This window comes from Anas platyrhynchos, chromosome 12 (genome assembly GCF_047663525.1).
Source record: "Anas platyrhynchos isolate ZD024472 breed Pekin duck chromosome 12, IASCAAS_PekinDuck_T2T, whole genome shotgun sequence".
NCBI classification, from domain to species: Eukaryota; Metazoa; Chordata; class Aves; order Anseriformes; family Anatidae; genus Anas; species Anas platyrhynchos.
Window position 1 is genome coordinate 6112615 of NC_092598.1, and position 16921 is coordinate 6129535.

Here is a 16921-nt window from a genome sequence, read left to right on the forward strand (position 1 = left end):
TCTCAGCGAGGAGAGATGGCCCCACTGCTAGAAGCAGCAAAGTGAGATAAGATTTCAGCCGTAGAAGCCAAGGGCTGCAATACCAAGAAGGCCACAGGGAACAAACATACCTGAGAGAAGCTCTGGTGGAGCTCGAGATGTGCTGCTGGGTGGGTGATGCCGAGGATGGGGCTCAGCAGTGCCCTCAGAAACACCTGCCTCTGTGCAAGGCAAACAAAAACCTCCCCCAGCAGAATGCTCCCAGCTTCCCAGATGGGTGAGAGGCTTTTCCAGTGTAAATGTTTGCTCACATGGCTCTTTTACTAAATTCCCTTGCAGACCCTCATCATGAAGAGTTTTAAGGTGCTCTCTTGTTCTCTGCAACTCTTATGTTTAGTCTGTGATGGCTTTAGCGCACTCACCCAGACCATTGCCAACCAGCAGAAGCACTGGGTCCTGCTCCTTTGCAGAAAAGACTGTCCTGTCCATCTGTTATGCAGTGATAGAGCAAGTTGCTGGAGATAGAAGGGCTAGAAATATTTTTGTTGGCAAGGAGGAAGAAGCTTGGAGAGAAAGTGAGTGAGGGACAATAAAGATAGCCAGGAACACTGGAGCATCGACCTCTAGACGCATCCAGGGTCATTGGGGAAAGTATATCAAATATGTTAACAGATTATCAGGAGCCAAGAGCTCATTTTAAGGAGGACTGGAAGATATTCTTGTTACTTCAGTGAGCACTTCAGAGCAAGTGAAGCGGTTTCTAGCATTATCAAGGTTTTTGTTTGCTTCAACTTTTTTTTGCAGATGCATTCAGATTTCCAAAATTCAGAAAGCAAAAGTTGTTGCTTACTGCAGTCAACAAAAGCTGAAACCTTAATCTTCCTAACTACTAGTGGTTTATAAGACTTTTTGTTTGTATTTTATATCTATCTTAATAACCTATGAAAATGTCCAATAATATACATGAAGCATAGACTTTAAGGAAGTGGCTTGCAAATACATTTCATGATGGCCATAAATGTGATTCCAGAAAGTTAACTGTGGTTGCAGATTAAACAACAAATGGGTTGTTTTAGGGCATATTTGGGAAATCCCTTTTTTATTATCTCAAGTCCACATACATGAACTGAAGCTTCAAAGCAAACAGATTCAGTACTAAGTATATGATATGATCTATGCTCAGCTTAAGTTCTGAATAACACTTTATTTTCCTTGTTACAATTGTATTAATAATATTCAAGTCCTTCTTGGACTTGGAAAACTGCAAAAAGAAGTATGTTTTAGATTTGTTCTCTGTGAGAAATATATATTGTCACCATGAAAAGTATATGTGATAGAAGAATTTAAATTTCTGTGCTAAATCTAATGTCTGAAATAACTAATCAGCCAAGTGGGAACCCGATAAAAATGGATGAGAGTGAGAAAAAAAAAATTGGAGACAAAGCACAATGAACTGAATTTCTTCATTTTGTTTCTCTCCTCATCTGAAGAAAGAAATGTTGGAGTGGCTTCAGGCGGCATGCATAATGACGGGGGGGCAGAGCAGAAAGCACTAAAAGCACTGGCTGTAGGCAGCCAGAGCAGCTGCCAGGGTAGGAAAGGGTCAAGCCCAGAATTATGTCCAAGTGATTCAGCAATTCTCTGATTCCAGGGGATTCAAAATGCTGACACGGGGGGAGGGGGGACACAAAAACATTTTAAAGTGTGTGTTTATATGACTATGCGTGAGGTATGTATATAGGTACACATTTGTACATGTATATACATGCATATGTATATATTTAAAGGGAGAGGGGAAGGGACATCATGTGTCTGTGAACCTATAGCTGTACAAAAGATGCCATTAGCCTCACGTTCAGGAGTAATGGCATTCACGTGAACAATTGCTCTGCAACTGGGGAAAGTATTTGAGTATCGTAAATTGCCAAAGGGTTCAAAAACCAGGGAACTAATATAAAAATTAGGAAATTAAGACTAATCAGGTTATTCAGGTGGAACTATTGTATTTCATTCAAAGTGCAGTAAACATATGGATTAATCAGCCAATAAGACCACTGAGGCAAAAACTGTGGCTGGTGCTCTGGAAAAAAAAAAGATATATTTTTTTATTTTTTTGTAATTTCTACCTGCTCATAGAACTGAAACAAATGTTTGGATGACTGACTGACCAATTTGCCTATAACAGTTGTCTGAAGTGTAGTTCAGCTGATCATCCTGGATGAGGTTTTCTGTTTTAATTTATTTTAAAGAAAAATTAAGGTGTTTATATTGTGTGTTAAAGTCTGCCAGATTCAAGTGGTCCATGTGCAATTTACAGAGTGAAATAATAAGCACGTGTAAAGAAATCTTTAATTCACTTTAAATCTTAAATCTAAGCCTTACTCAGCTCTCCCTGGTGCATGCCACTCTTCAGCAGTGCCCGAGTTTTGGGGTAAACACATTCAGTGCCTTCAGTGGACTTAAGGCAGTGAAACCAACTCTCTTGGGCTAACAAACAGGAAAAATCCTCCAAACACTCCATGAGCTCTGCTATGTATGGTCAGGCATACGGGCACAGCAGCAGTGGCAGAAAGAAGAAGGTCCCTAAGCCTTGGCTGCAATTACATAAAGAAATTTCACTTCTGTTACAGCTTCCCTGGGAATACATGGGTGAGGGCGGTTGTTCAGCTGAGGATGCTGTCTCAGCCTTATATAAATACCTGCAGAATTGCTCAAATAGTTCATTAGTAGCTGATGAGTTTGTGTGCTAGCGCTAATTGCGAGGCACTCGCCCCACATCCAGGCTGGCGGAGCCGCTGCCCTAGTGCCCCGTGCATGCATTTGACCCAAGCTGCACAGTATCCCACCCCATTTAGTAAAGAGACCTATCTGGGGACAAATTGCCTTCCGCATCGCATCTCGGAGAAACCCTCCTGAATGTGAGGTGTTAATTGTGGCAGGAGTTAAGGATTAAGCAGTCATGGCTTCAGGTTACTACTGGGAACCGAAATCAGGATTACAAAGGAAACTGGGCCATGCCCTCACAATGCTATTACCCCAGTTCCTGAGTCTAAAAACCTTAGAAACTCATCCTTGGTGACCAATAAAAACTAGTCTAAATTGTGCTTACTGAGGCCTGAGGAAAAGAGTCATAATTGTGCAGCCATGTCTTGGACATCTTTCAAAGCAGAAGATAACATCAAGGACAAGAGGGTGAAATCCGGCCTTGATTTATACCCTCTGCAACCTTGATCAGCGCCAAAACTACAGTGCTGGCTGTTCGTCAGGCCACAGCCTGAGCTCCTGCCCAGGAGAGACTGACCCCATGGCGAGGCCAGACACGGGTGCCTCTTGCTGTAAGGAAAGTCAATGCACTGCAGACAGGAGTGCACTGCAGAAACATTTCCCCTTAGGCACAGCACCACGTAAATTCCCTGCAGAAATTTGACCTCAAAGCTGGGGTAGCAGTTCACCTCGATGGGTGCAGCCCCGCTGTGCATTCACCAGGCTGTGTTTTGCTCCCAGGAGGATGCAAACCAGCTCTGTCACCCTGACAGCACCCACAAAAGGGCTCAGCTTTAGGGCCGTGCCCCTGACGTTTGGGGGGATGCTTGCACAGGCCAGGTATTTGTGATGGTTTGTACCACGTCGTGAAACCCCGTTTCTGACCCCAGAATACAATGCCATTGAGATGAACGGTAAGAAAAAGAAATTCTGTGGTTGAAATTTATGACATGGTAGCACATACTTAATAACCAATTAAACTCAAGATTTATTGGGAGCTAAATTACATTTGTATTATAAATAGAACTAGAATATACTGTTATAGAACAAAAGCAAAACATCTTAGCATTTAATATTGTAAAAGACAAAGTAATCTAATGGACCCTAAATGTTAATGGGTGTAAAGATTTACACTTTAATTGCATTTTTAAGTCATCTTATTTTACAGTGCTCTTTTTTCTATGTACATAGAAATCAACGATGTGCTGCAACATTATACTTAGTAGTGGCAAGACTGAATTTAGGAAACCTGTTATTATAGGCAAGATCAGTTTCTTACTTATAAATCCTTGCAAACATTTTAATTGAAAAGAGCAGTGGACTTTCACTGACCTTGGCTGTATGCATGTGAGACCTTCATAGCAAATCAAGCTGTTGAAAAGTGTGGGATGGGAAAGCCAAGAAGGGAGAGAGTGGTAACAAGATAATTTTGATTTGTAAAGCCAGCAAACAAACAATATTAGTTTTGGGGATTTGCTTTATGGTAGGGGAAAAAAAAAAAAAAAAAAAGCAAATGATGAAACACAAAATTACAACTAATCATATTATCAGATAATAATAATATCATACTTATTATCATCCATAATCCAACTTTAGGATGATGTCTGAGGCTGGCATTTTAGGACATGCTTTTGTAGCATATAGAATTGTTACAAACTTCCCAGAAACTGATTACTGTGCTCATAAAATGTCTCTTCCAGTCTGTGTTACTGCTTCAGGATTCATAAGCTGGGTTACAGTTATAGATGAATCTAACTCATATTACATTTGAAAAAATAAATGTGCACTAAAAGTAATTAAAGCATGTTGGTTCATGAATAATACACCATTTTACTACTATTTGCAGAGTATAATGAGACAAGCTACTAAATTGACAATGAATGCTCTATTATGTGATTGCCAACTGTTTTATAAGATATTGAACAGATTCATTTATTCTATCATCATGTGCATTATCAAGCTATTGCTTTTTAATAAATTAATTTCTCCCATGTCTCCAGAGCCCGGCTTTGAAATCTGGCTGAAGGCATAAATGAAATTAATTTTGTGGTCGGAGCGCAACTACCAGCGCTCGGTGGCTTGCAAATAACGCCCCGCAGCTGGCGGCGCTGCGGAAGGGAGTTTGGGGGCAGCACGGGCATGAGCAAGCTGGGACACCCTCTGCTTAATTGCAGCAGCAAAGGATGCCTTCTAATAGTGAGCTGACAGAAATATTTGCCCCTGCAGTATACGGCTCCCTGACAGCTCTTGGTTATCATAGCTCCGCTGCTGTGTCCCCCCCCCCCCTCCCCTGCCCTTCACCCCCTCTCACCAAAGCGCCGTAAATTGACCCTTTAATTGTTTTAGCAGCCTAAACCTGGTGACACCGTTCACTGCTTGCAAAGCAGCACTTAATCCCCGGCTGGGCGATAGTGTCATTAGGAAAGTGATGTGGTTGCGGGGACCCATCCCAGCAGCGCAGGATTACCTCGCAGCCCTCGGCTGGGGCTGGAACAACACATGCTGTCCGTGCAGCCCCGTGCTGCAGAGCTATTTCACTTGCTGGTAAACAGCTTCTAATTGCGGCTGTTGACAGGACTCACCGTGCTGTAACTAACCTTGCTGCATCGCTATTATTTCTGAAGGGAGCCTTTCTCCATATTTTTCACAATAAGTCTGACAGCTGTCATATTAAAAACGGCGCTTAATTCTAATGCAACTATTCCCACCCGCCCTTCCCTTCTCATTTTTGTGCCTCTGTAATGCATGAATTTCTCCTACTCATAAAGATTAAAGGAGCAGCTTTGCTGGAAGGAAAATACTCCTGGTGTGTTTGTAGTCCGGGTACATGGGAGAGGGGCTCAGCACCGGCTCCCTTGCTCCTCTCTCCTGCAGCCACGCCAGCTCAGCGCTGGGAGGGGAGGAGAAGCAGAGCAATAAAGCCTTCCCTGGGAGGAGAGAGGTAATTCAGGAGCCATTGAAGCGAAGTTTCAGGCTTCTTTTGAACTGTGACCCGCGGCCGCCGGCCGGGCGCTGCGTGGGCTGCATGGGCTGTGATGCACGGCTGACGGCCGCCCACCAGAGACCCGGCCCGGGCCAGCAGTTCGCTCAGAAGTTTACAGTGGATTTAAGTCAAAATGCTCAAACGCTGGTGTTCAATCACTGCTAACTGTGTGCTCGGCAGACAGCTCCCAGCAGACTCCGTACTTGTAAAATCCAATACGCCACATAAAGCAAGGGTTTATGGAGGTGCAGGGGTTCAGGAGATATTTTTATTCTGTCCCACTGCCCAGTTTTTTGTACTGAAACCTTTGCACAAGGGTGGGATGGCTTCACCTGCATCCCGCACACAAACGGGGCAGAAAAGCACAGATGGCTGCATTCAGCAAGGCACTACCCATATCCATTGCTTTTCCCCTTCCTTCAGGCTGTCTGGAAAAAGCAGAACATAATTTTGAGCCAGGTCTCACCTGCTGATGTGACTCTCAGAGCCAGGACCAGTAAGTCTCTGAGCATCCCATGGCCCACACACAAGACACAGGCACAAAAAAGCTTTCATTTGCCTCCCTTCCCTGGCACGGTCACATCCATGAGCCCTGTATGCATTTCCCAGTCCCCACCAGGAACAGCAGGGAGCTGCTCAAAGCGCTGCTGCTGGAGGATAATGCCAGCACAAGGAGAAGGGTGGCTGCATGACCAGGCACCTCCACTGTAGTTCAGGTCATGCTCACATATCCTGCATGCTGCACCAGCCTTGCGTAAGGTTTCCATACAAACACGGCACACAGGGCAAACCTCCTTCCCAAAGTATTGGCTAATGTTTAGTTTTTATAACAGTTCTTTCAACGGTGATGATTGCCAGCCAGAGCAGTCTCATTTGGTATTTGATGCTCTGTACCCCCTTAAGGTAGATGACTTGCTGGGGTTCAAAAAAATAAATATATATATATAAATATAAAATGTTATTTCTTCTCTCTCTCTCTCTTTTTTTTTTTTTTTTTTTTTTTTTTTTGCATAAGCAACTGCCCAGCAAATTGATAAGAGCCCTTTTTAATTAGATAGTGAAGTTGTATGGGTAATGTTCCATATAAAATGTCTATAAAACACAGCAGAATTAATAAAATGACTGCTTCTCGTTTAATTCAGGTCCTCCAAAGGGATCCGTATGTCTTGCTTTGGTCTGTTTGTAGTACTTCTCTCCACCACCCAGGCATGAATTGATTAAAATCACATTCCTCACTTAAAACTGGAGCCCAGTTGGTAAGAGATACTGGAGAGCAATTAAGGTCTGTGTGCAGACACATGAACCCCCCCCTCCCAACCCCATAAAAAACATACCGAAAGGAATCATTGTGCATCGCTTGGATTATATGCAAACACAGCTCATGTTGACAGCTACCTCTGGATGACTCCATCAGTACACACTTTATCTCCAGCTGTCCAAGTAATTTTCCCAGGATTTTGCCCCTCTTTTTCACTCCTCTCCACACAGATGGATTAGAGCAACAAACGGTTTACATGCTGCACATCATTAGCTATCCTCCCTCACTACCCAGCAGATAACAACTGGGCTCTATCATCAGGACATCCATAACACCTTGACACTTTTACAACTATGCTGTTCTCTGCCAGAGCAATCTTCTCTTTTAAAGCATGGAGCTAATTCACCAAACACCCGTTGGAAAGTACTCTGCAAATGCAACAGGGGTGGGGGGAGAAGGAAATGCACAGCACAGAGCAGGCATCTAGTAAATAACAGAGTTAGTGCTGTAAAAAAATCAGCAGAGAGGCAGCATATCCTTTCTCTCTGAGATACATCCCTGTTCTCCTGTTGCCTCTGTCCCACAGCGAAGGACATGAGCGAGCAGCCGCGCAGCTGGCTGCCGTATATCAAGCCCTTCCATCACCACATCACACAGGCAGCCTTAGTGCCTGGCTTTGGCACAGCTCCCTGACACTGCAGGGGCTGTGCACCTGGCTGAGGCTCGGCTCCTTCCGCAGGGCTAGGGCTGGCCTTTGCCAGCCTCTCCCCAACAGGACAGGTCGAAGGATGCAGCTGGTAGTGTGTTTGCTGGGTGTTCTGCTCTGTACATGCTGTCCCATTCTGCCACAGCCTGGTACTAAAGTTTTGCAGGATGGGAAAAGCCATGTGAATAGGATTGGTCTTGTGTTTGGGTCTGTTCTTTTTTTGGGGTGAAAGAGAAGATTGGTATATCCATCTCTGGGTGAGTTTCAGGTGGGCCACTTGGATGTTTGGTGGGCTCCAGCTGATTGTCTTTGTGGCCTTTACCCCTTGGCAAAATTGTGCTGAAATCCAGCCACAGATTCAAAAGTCTGAGGGCATCAACCCAGCTGCTTAGGAAACAAGGAGGAAAAGACATTTGTGATCTCTCTGGAAGAAAACTTCCACCAATCTACAAGGCATTGGCATTACCAACTGCTCATCTGGTTTTCCTAAACTGCCTCCAGACTAAGGACATCTTGACTCTAAAGGGTTTGTAAATAAAGCGACGTATACCCTGCATAGGTGGGGATCCTGCTCTGGGGACTGTGCACCCTCAGCCATGGGCTTACATCTAGAATAAAATACAAACCTGAATCAGCCACTCTGTATGGAAAGAAATATGTCAGATTTTAGCAGCATTTTCCAAACCTCTCAGAATGCCCCCCTGCCACCCTTAACCATACTTTTTAATGTATAGTACATGCTTGTTTAAAAAAGAAATACATAAGGAGAGAAAGTAATTACCGTAGCTTAAATTCAGCCTGATAAGAAGGGCTTGCACAGTTGGAGCAGCTGTTCCACTGCCATTCAGATTATGAAAATATAATCCTAGAGAACCTTGTCAAGATAAATACGGAGCATGAAATGTATAGGCATTTTTTCCCCAGCCACATATAATGATCAATTCCAAAGCCACAAGTGATACCAAAGGACAAAATAAGATCTGTCTAGACTTTCTCACTTACAAGATATTGATCATTCCAATGGTAAACTGGTTAGTATAAGTGTGTTTGGCTTGAAAGGTCATGAGCTTAACACCTGACAAGGAGTTATTCAACCTTGATATAAGTCAAATTATTGCAGTGTTGCTGGAAAGACTTTTTCTAATAAAAGTACCTACCTGATCTGAGAATATCTGAAATTCGTCTTCCAGATGCCAAAAGAAAATGAAAAAAAAAAAAAAAAAAAAAAAAAGGTAAACACTTGGCATGGTTGTTTGCAGGTCCCTTCCTATCCAGTTTTGCATGTAAAAGTCCCATCAGTCATGCAGTTTAGGGGCAGACCATGGACAAGATGGTCCATCAGTGACAGAGCCCCTATCCACTCTCCTTCTATTTTTATGAGAATAACTAGCAAGTGCTTGTTAGGACTATTAGGAGCTTGATGCAAGTTTGCTGGATCTTTTCCAAGAACTATAACACATGATCTATTTTGCTTTATTCAGTTCTTTTTGTTTTGCTGATATGATACTAGTTAAGGTTAATGGGGTTTGCTTTAATATTAGACACAGGATCACTTAACTACCTTTAATGAACAGTGGAGTCAATGCGTTGTGGAGTAATTCACGCAGACATTGCCTCAGGTAAATCAACTGGAAAAATGTAAGCCAGTCAAATAAATAAATCTGACTGGCTGTAAATGTGCCAAATTTTACACCAAAATATATTTGAAAGCCAATGACTTAGGCACATCTAGGATATTAAAATGGAGGTTTTGGAGTCTGTTTCTTTTCAATCGCTTTTCCTTTTTAATGTCCTGCACATCCCTCTTGTGCTGAAACCAAGCTGAGGGTGTGTGAAAAATTATTTTCACAAGTGTTTCTAATAGAAGCAAATGTGCTGCAGCTTTGTGTCGTTTTTTATTTGGAGTGAAAATGAAAAAAGAAAAAAAAGAAAAACAAGTTTTTTTTCATGCTGGCTCTCTCAATGTGGGAGATGAGAGACGGAACAGAGAAGGGGAGAGAAAAAAAATAGGAGAAAGAAAAAGGAAGGGAATGAGAGAAAGAAAGAGTGCATGAGAGTTTTTTGTTTTGTTTTGTTTTTAATCTGAATTGGAGAAAATGGTGACAGTTCAGTTCTAGATGGAGTAATACACTACAGTCAGTAAATATTTATTAACCAGAACAAGGAAGCAATGGAACCTGATCAACTCAGCAATGTCCCAGGGCAGCTTACTTTCATACTAATGCAAAACTATGCCAACATTAAAAATGCTTTTCCCTCATAACACTGAATGAGGGAACCACGTTTGGAGGAAAAATATCTCCCAGCTCCTCTTTGAAGGTAGGTGGGCAATCTCTTTAACTACTGACTTCTCACAAAAGCAGGCAACATTTCAGCAATAAGGAATGACAGGGTGTTCACTATTAGTTATTAATGTTTGCCTAAATGAAGCATAAGGCTGGGGCCTTAAATGTGTGGGGAGGCATGGTGCAGGGCTCATGGTGTTGTTTAAGGACCACTTATTCTTGATCTGGCAATGGCAGGTGCTGGTGCAAAGCTCTGCTGTCCTGGGCTGGCTGTACTAGTATATGAATGTAATTCTCCTTTTTTTCTGCAAAAAGGACAAATAATGCGTTTGAGAAGGCTGTTGCACAGGTGACAGATGTTAATCATTTTTTCATTCCAGACAAACTCCAGGTAATCCAAGGGGTTTGATTTAATTTCACAGATAGAGCCTTCCCCAATCCCCACCCTCATGTGCACAGGGGGCCAAACAGTGCCTACGTAAGGAGAGCTCCCACTAAACTCAGATTAGCTGTAAATACACACACACACACAATAAAAAATAGAGGAGTCACAACACTATATGACCATGAAGTACAGCTGTTATACTTCCCTAATTAACGTCACACTACCCTAATTCCTCACGTAAATGTAGTGGGGATTGCAATGGGAGGATGTGGTGGTTCCTCCTGCCAGGTGACTGCATGCCTCAATTGGGACACCTATTCAGCAGCTGACTCCAGACAAGACAAATTGTGGAAGGCAGACTGTTAGCAGTAAATCATACAATAAGGGGGTCAAATAAGCTTCTATTAACAATGTTTCCTTCTATTTATTTATATTCTGTCTGCAGAAAATGTGATGCTGGACTGGTGATGGCTTAGGACAACATTCCGGCATGAAGACAGCTACAAAGCACAAAATAAAAAAAAATGAACTCAGAAAGAAACAAGAAAAAAAAGAACAGCGTTTTCTTGGTATCAACAAGAAGCTCTTTATTTTTCCTCAAGTTTTCTTTTCTAAAAAAAATTAATAAATGAACTAAGACATTTGCAGAAATGAGACAAAAACTTTCTCTTCAGGTGACAATATTCAAGGAAGCATGTTGTTTTATTAAATTTAAATTGAAAGAAAAATAGAGAGATTTGGATTGGGATACAGTATCAGGAGAACTGAGAAACTGTGAATTTTCCAAGAAAAAAAAAAAAAAACTCCTTAAAACTGTGAACTGAGAAATGGATGGAAATACCACTTAAACCCCTGATTACACCCTGTGTGTTCTTTAGGAGACATCATCTTTGCTAACTTTATGGTATTTAGGGAATGGTTTACAACATATCTTTTATTGTAATCTTTTAAGACAAAACAAATATTTAATTAGCTGTGATTTTCACCATTTCTGTTCAGATGTCTACTTGCACTTTCTTTTTCTAGATAGCTCAGATGTATTTGTAGCCAGCAGTCAAGGGCAGGAAAGATTTCTTTCCTTAATAATCTTTTTATTTGCCACACCCAATAAAATTCTTGTAGGGAAAAGGAATCAACAAGACTACCATCTCCCAATCGATACCTAAAGCCTAACAGACAGTAATTATCAAAATAAAGAGGAAATCCCATATTGGGCTACATACCTACCCATTAATCAAAACAACAGAAAATATCTGCAGCATTGCTTTTCTGAAATAACATAAAAGATGCCTGCTTAGGTTACACTTTGAATTGGCTACAATCAAAAGAAGGAAAAGCACGACTAACTAAGCCCCAGGAAGCCGCATTGTCCCTTTAACCCGTCGTATTCCCCATTTCCCATTAGTACTTAACATTTTTCACTATGTTGTGACTGCTATTATTTCATTTAACACTAGTTAATCTGTATCTGAGGTACATGGAAACCCTCTAGATGATAAGATTGGACAGGCTCCAGCGCTGGCAGTTTCCGAGCGTGCACGCACGCAGTGTGTTTTGATCCCTGCCGTCACGGGGACCGCCTGCCAATTCGCTCTTGGATCAGCCTCTCGCTCAGCTCCCACAGGGCTGCGGCCGTCGCATCGTTCCGAGCCTCCGGCGACGGCAGGCAGCGGCAGCAGTTGTTGAAGTACATCCCACCCAGGCCCTCCAGCTCGGCGGCCGTGGCGCAGTAGACGGTTGTGGCAGCTCCTTGTTGCTGAAATTAAAAAAAAGAAAGAGGAAAAGAAAAAAAAAGAAAAAGAAAGAAAGAAAAAAAGATAAAAACTACGTGAATATATGCATAAATACACGGATAGATTTTTATCTTTGTCGTTTTGGCTGCTGTCCATCGGAGCTGTGCGTCTCAGGAGAGCACTGGTGAATGCATCGCAGCTAAAACTCTGCTGAAGATGCTGCCTCCCTGCCTGCTGGCCACTTATTTGCTAAACAGCTTAATGAGGAGCTTTTTTCTTTTCATTTCCTCTTGGAGCAAAAGAAAAGGAAAAGATGGTCTAGAAATTGGTCCTGTTCATTTGCCCCTTTTCAAGAAAATGTTGAGTCAGTGCCAGGAGGGTCTCCCCACTAGCACTTGAAAACAGAAAAGGTGAGCCAGGTTTAAAGGCAGCACCTAAAAACATCCTGCTTTTCCCTTCTAACTCAGAAAACACCATACACCTTGAGCACCATCACTTCCTAACCTTGATAAGCAGTGCAGACTGACGCATATATGCATTTTGTTTGGTTGGGTTTTTTAAGCCTCTCGTACAAAATTAACCTGGGCACTCCAATTAAGACCTATAATGCAAAGTGCAATCGGGATTTGTGCCAAACCTGCCAGTATATCTTTGATCAACAGTTTCACTGTTGCAGTTGTCACCATTGCCTCGCAAGAATGTTTACCTGCTGCAGGCAGAGAAGGCTGATTTTGCAGATACATGAGGCTTTCCAGTATTTTTTTTTTTTTTTTTTTTGTTCTGTAACAACCATTTCTCGTGTCTTATAATGCTTTAAGAAATGGAGCAGGTAGATTAGAGGCTTTTGTGGAGCAGAGATTCTTTTTTTCTTTCTTCTTCCATTTTTTTTTTTTTTTAAATACCAGCTGAACTTATGTTCAAACAGGAAGAATGGATTTCTCTGAATTTCTCTGACAGAAACCTGGAGCTGGAGGGCACAAGGTTCAGGCAGTGATGGGTACGCCCCAGGGGATGGGGTACTCCAAGGCCTGGACTGAAAGCACAGTGCCAGTAGAGCTGCAAAGAGGGCAAGAAGCTGTTTTTCTTTGTGAACTATAATTAAAAATAATAGGTGAGAGCACGTAGCAAGACACTGCACACAACCCTAATTTAAAACCGATATAGTTTATCTGGCATCTTATGATTATTTATGTGCATCTTAGTCCTTTCTGTGGTAACTAATTATGAGCTGATAGGAATCAGAATAAAGAGGCTGCCAACTATGATAGAAAAAGTAAACGAAGAGAAATTGGATGTTGCCACATTAGGATAATTTAATGGGGAAAGCGAATAAGCTTCAACCTCTCATGATTTTCCTCCAGTTCTGTTTTTGTTTTCTCCAGCCTTTCAGTGTCACAAAAAGGAAAACTCAGGGTGCTGTTAGGGGGTCAACCTGCAAAAGACCTCTGTTTTGCATTCTTATCCTTCAAGGGCAGCAACCATTCTAAAAAGCTCCAATTCTCCTTACTTGATGCTTCTTGATTTTGTAACTGTAAAGAAAGGCACATTTGTTTGCAAGATATGCATTTTCCTCAGAAGACGGGATTAAACTGATAATGATGACTCCACGGCTTAGAAATGATCTCCTATAACAAGGTAAACCAAACCTGTCTGTATTAAGAATGTTGAAAGGCATAAATTTACCACCAGACCAAAATACTTTTAAAGTTAGTAATCCTCTTATTAAATCAATATCTTTTTTAAAAAAGAGAAAGTATCAACAAGCAGGAGAAGAAATGCAAGAGCGTTCTACTAAAAATAATATTAACAGAGAACAATCAAATTGTTATGCTCATTTGAACTATCTTATAAAGCTTCACAGCACAGGTATGATCACTGTATTCAGCAGTTTAGAATGATTCAAAGCCCCTGAAGAGTGTTATTATTAGTTTTTGCAAGCAATTCAACTGGACTTTTATTAGAAAGGTAAAATTAAACTAACGTGCTCAATGCAGAGTGAGAGCCCTTAAGCTATTGCTGAAAAGCATCCGTCCAGCCAAGCTAAACTCAGGATAGCTTTAATAAAAATTAGTTAATTCATAAAATGAAAGTTTATCAGAACAGTTTAAAATCCAAACCAAATAATAATTTATCTCTTCAAAAGAGTCAAATTTGATGATTTTAAAAATTCTGAGCAGACAGACATCCTACAGCATAACAGCAGTGCTTTATACCTCAAACACTGACACAGCCTAAACTCCAAAAGAAGAGAATAGTTTTCCCTGTGTGAGTGTAGGATATTTACTTTAAGCGATAAAAGATTATGTGGCTGGAAGCCCAAAGCACTTTATCATGTGATGCCTCCAGTGTTTCGCTGAGGACTGGATGTAAGCAATGTGCCATTTGCTTTTTGGCTGTGTGTATCTTTCTGTCTTTCTAAATGTTTCAATTGTGTTGGGTGTTTTGGTAGGAAAAAAAAAAAAAGTTCAATGGTTCTATCATTGACAGAGAAATACCTTTTTATTACTTAAGAGAAATGCAGTCATATTTATCCCTTTGTTGACAGAGGGTAAAGCTTTAATATCAGAGAATGAAAAAAGTGGACTCATCAAGCCTATGAGTTTGATGATGACAAAACTATGAAACAGAAGGTAAATCCCAGATTCCCAAAGCCATTTAAGCATCTAAATTCCTTTGGTAAATGCGAGCTAGTTGCATCCAGAGATTTGAGGATCTCTACTTAAGTGACTTGCCCAAGGACAGAGAGGAATGAGTATCAAAAGACTCAATAACGCTTCAGGTCAGACAGGATGTCAGGATATCTCCAGCCTAGCCTCCTGCCCAAAGCGGGACACCCAGCAAGCCCACAAAGGCCATGCTCAATGGGAAGGTCCCCAAGGGACCAACTTCTTCTTTTCATCTTTGACTCAGATGCCACAAACCTCTGGGAAGAGCCAGAGCTGCAAATAACTGCAGAATGCCTGCACTGCCACCCATGCACAGCCAGGCTGTGAGAACACTGAGTTTCTCAGTAAATATTGTTTATCCCTTATGAACACAATCTTCTGAATGACATCTTTATATGCTGGGCCTTATGACTGTTTAATAACAAGTTTTAATTTTTTGCTCATCAGCTTTCCTGTTCACATATCATCAGCATACAACAGCAGAGGATATTAGGGAATCTAATTAGTAAACAATTCCATACTGCTGATACAAGATGAAACATTCTTAAACCGATAAAAAGAGCACTTTAATCACTGTTGAATGACTTTCAATGACAAGCGGTTTGTGCCATGTCAGAACATAATTTGAAGAAGATTAGAGTACTATATAAAAGAATTAATGTTAACAACTTCGTTAAAAAATGTCTTAAACAATGAGCTTGTCAGTTGTCACAGGCTCTCCCTGATCTATTGTGATTAACGCCCCCGCTCCCAACAATTTAAACTGATAAACAATGCTAAAAGCTCTGGGCAACCTAAACATTTTTTTTCCATACGTCCGTCAGTTGTATATGGTGCTAATCGCCAGGGCTGGGGGTCAGCCTTCCTTAACCTGCAACAAAGGCAGCGAGTTGGAATGATGAATACACAGGATAAAGAATTTGTGAGAAGCCCAACTGAATCTTTAATCATGCCTCAATGCCATTTCCGATCCAGGCAAACATTTGAAAGCTGCTAGGCAAGCACCACGCTATCAATCTTTCCAGTGTACGTAAAATTACCCGGGAATCTTGTTTTGGATTAAGTTGAAGAGTGTCTTAGTAATAAGGGTTCATCATTCTCCTTCGCAAATCATTTGTCAGTTTTGTAATACAATCTTAAACTGCAGCAGGGTGGGATTTGTAAAGCAGTTGCTGTTTATTTATAGTTGAGGCTGAAAGATCTAAATTGTCCATCCTTCCAAAATCCTTTGTTGAGATAAAAATACTAAGTAGCTAGCTACTAGTTCATAGGCATTTATCTCATAACTGTGAGCTATCAATTTGTAGCTGATGGCACTGAATACAAATTAATATTGAACATCTTAACAGTAAAAGAAAAGGGGTTCCTGATATACAGCGTATGGTAAAACCCTCGTTAATATATGTAATGCATCCGTTAGTATTCTAAAATACCATTTATGTACCTGATAAGAAAACATATTACACAGTTAATGTTTAGTTTTCAAATTTGTCTACTTTCAAATGCATGTTTACTTTCTAAAATTAGATTCTTGTTCTGAAGCAGGTTTATGTATGAAGTATATAAATAATAGAAACAAAGCCATAAATTATCTGTATACATATCAACTACAAATGAATAAGATCCACTCTAAACTCTGTTAAGGGCATACAGATAGCATGTGACATTGCCTACCAGCGAGATGGAATCAGCTTCCCTGAAAAAGTTATTTATTTATTTATTTATTTTATGATGAAAAATTAAGTATTAAGGCAAGTTATCTCAGTAGCCTGAGGTTAAGTTTAGTGCAGCACATTTTAAAAGATGGCCAGTGGAAGGAGGTGAATTCACAATGACAAGAGAGGCGAGCATTTGTGACAAGGTCTAGATTCAAAGCAAGCAGCCCAAGTGAAACAAAAAGGCAACTGCTTCCTTAAAACTCTTCAGGCTCTTCCTGTTATTCATCCCAGGACCATTAGACAAAGCAAACACATCCCTAGCACAAAAATACTAGCTCGACACAACTGCATTGTGAACAGATCACTTATAGTGGAATCACTTACTATAGTGGAGTGAAGATGGGGGAGCACACTCATATTACAGACCATAACACAAACAGGGTCTCCCACTCCTTCGCTGTGCCTCTGAAAAGCCCTCCAAAAAGTCCAGATCCACTCCGTGAGA

At 41.2% G+C, this 16921-nt stretch overlaps 2 protein-coding genes across 3 annotated transcripts in view; one reads left to right on the plus strand and one right to left on the minus strand.

The window, feature by feature from the left end:
* MAF (MAF bZIP transcription factor) overlaps positions 1–11173 on the plus strand; it is a 177164-nt gene extending 165991 nt beyond the window's left edge. For both annotated transcript variants that reach the window (XR_005268829.2, XM_038185414.2), the window contains one exon: positions 10805–11173. The gene's annotated coding sequence lies outside the window, so the exon portion shown is untranslated. The remainder of the gene's footprint in view (positions 1–10804) is intronic.
* Positions 10921–16921, minus strand: part of WWOX (WW domain containing oxidoreductase) — a 509171-nt gene continuing 503170 nt past the window's right edge. Inside the window, exon 9 of the mRNA XM_005018259.6 lies at positions 10921–12115. Within this exon, the coding sequence (XP_005018316.1) occupies positions 11927–12115 (189 nt within the window). The 3' untranslated portion in view covers positions 10921–11926. The remainder of the gene's footprint in view (positions 12116–16921) is intronic.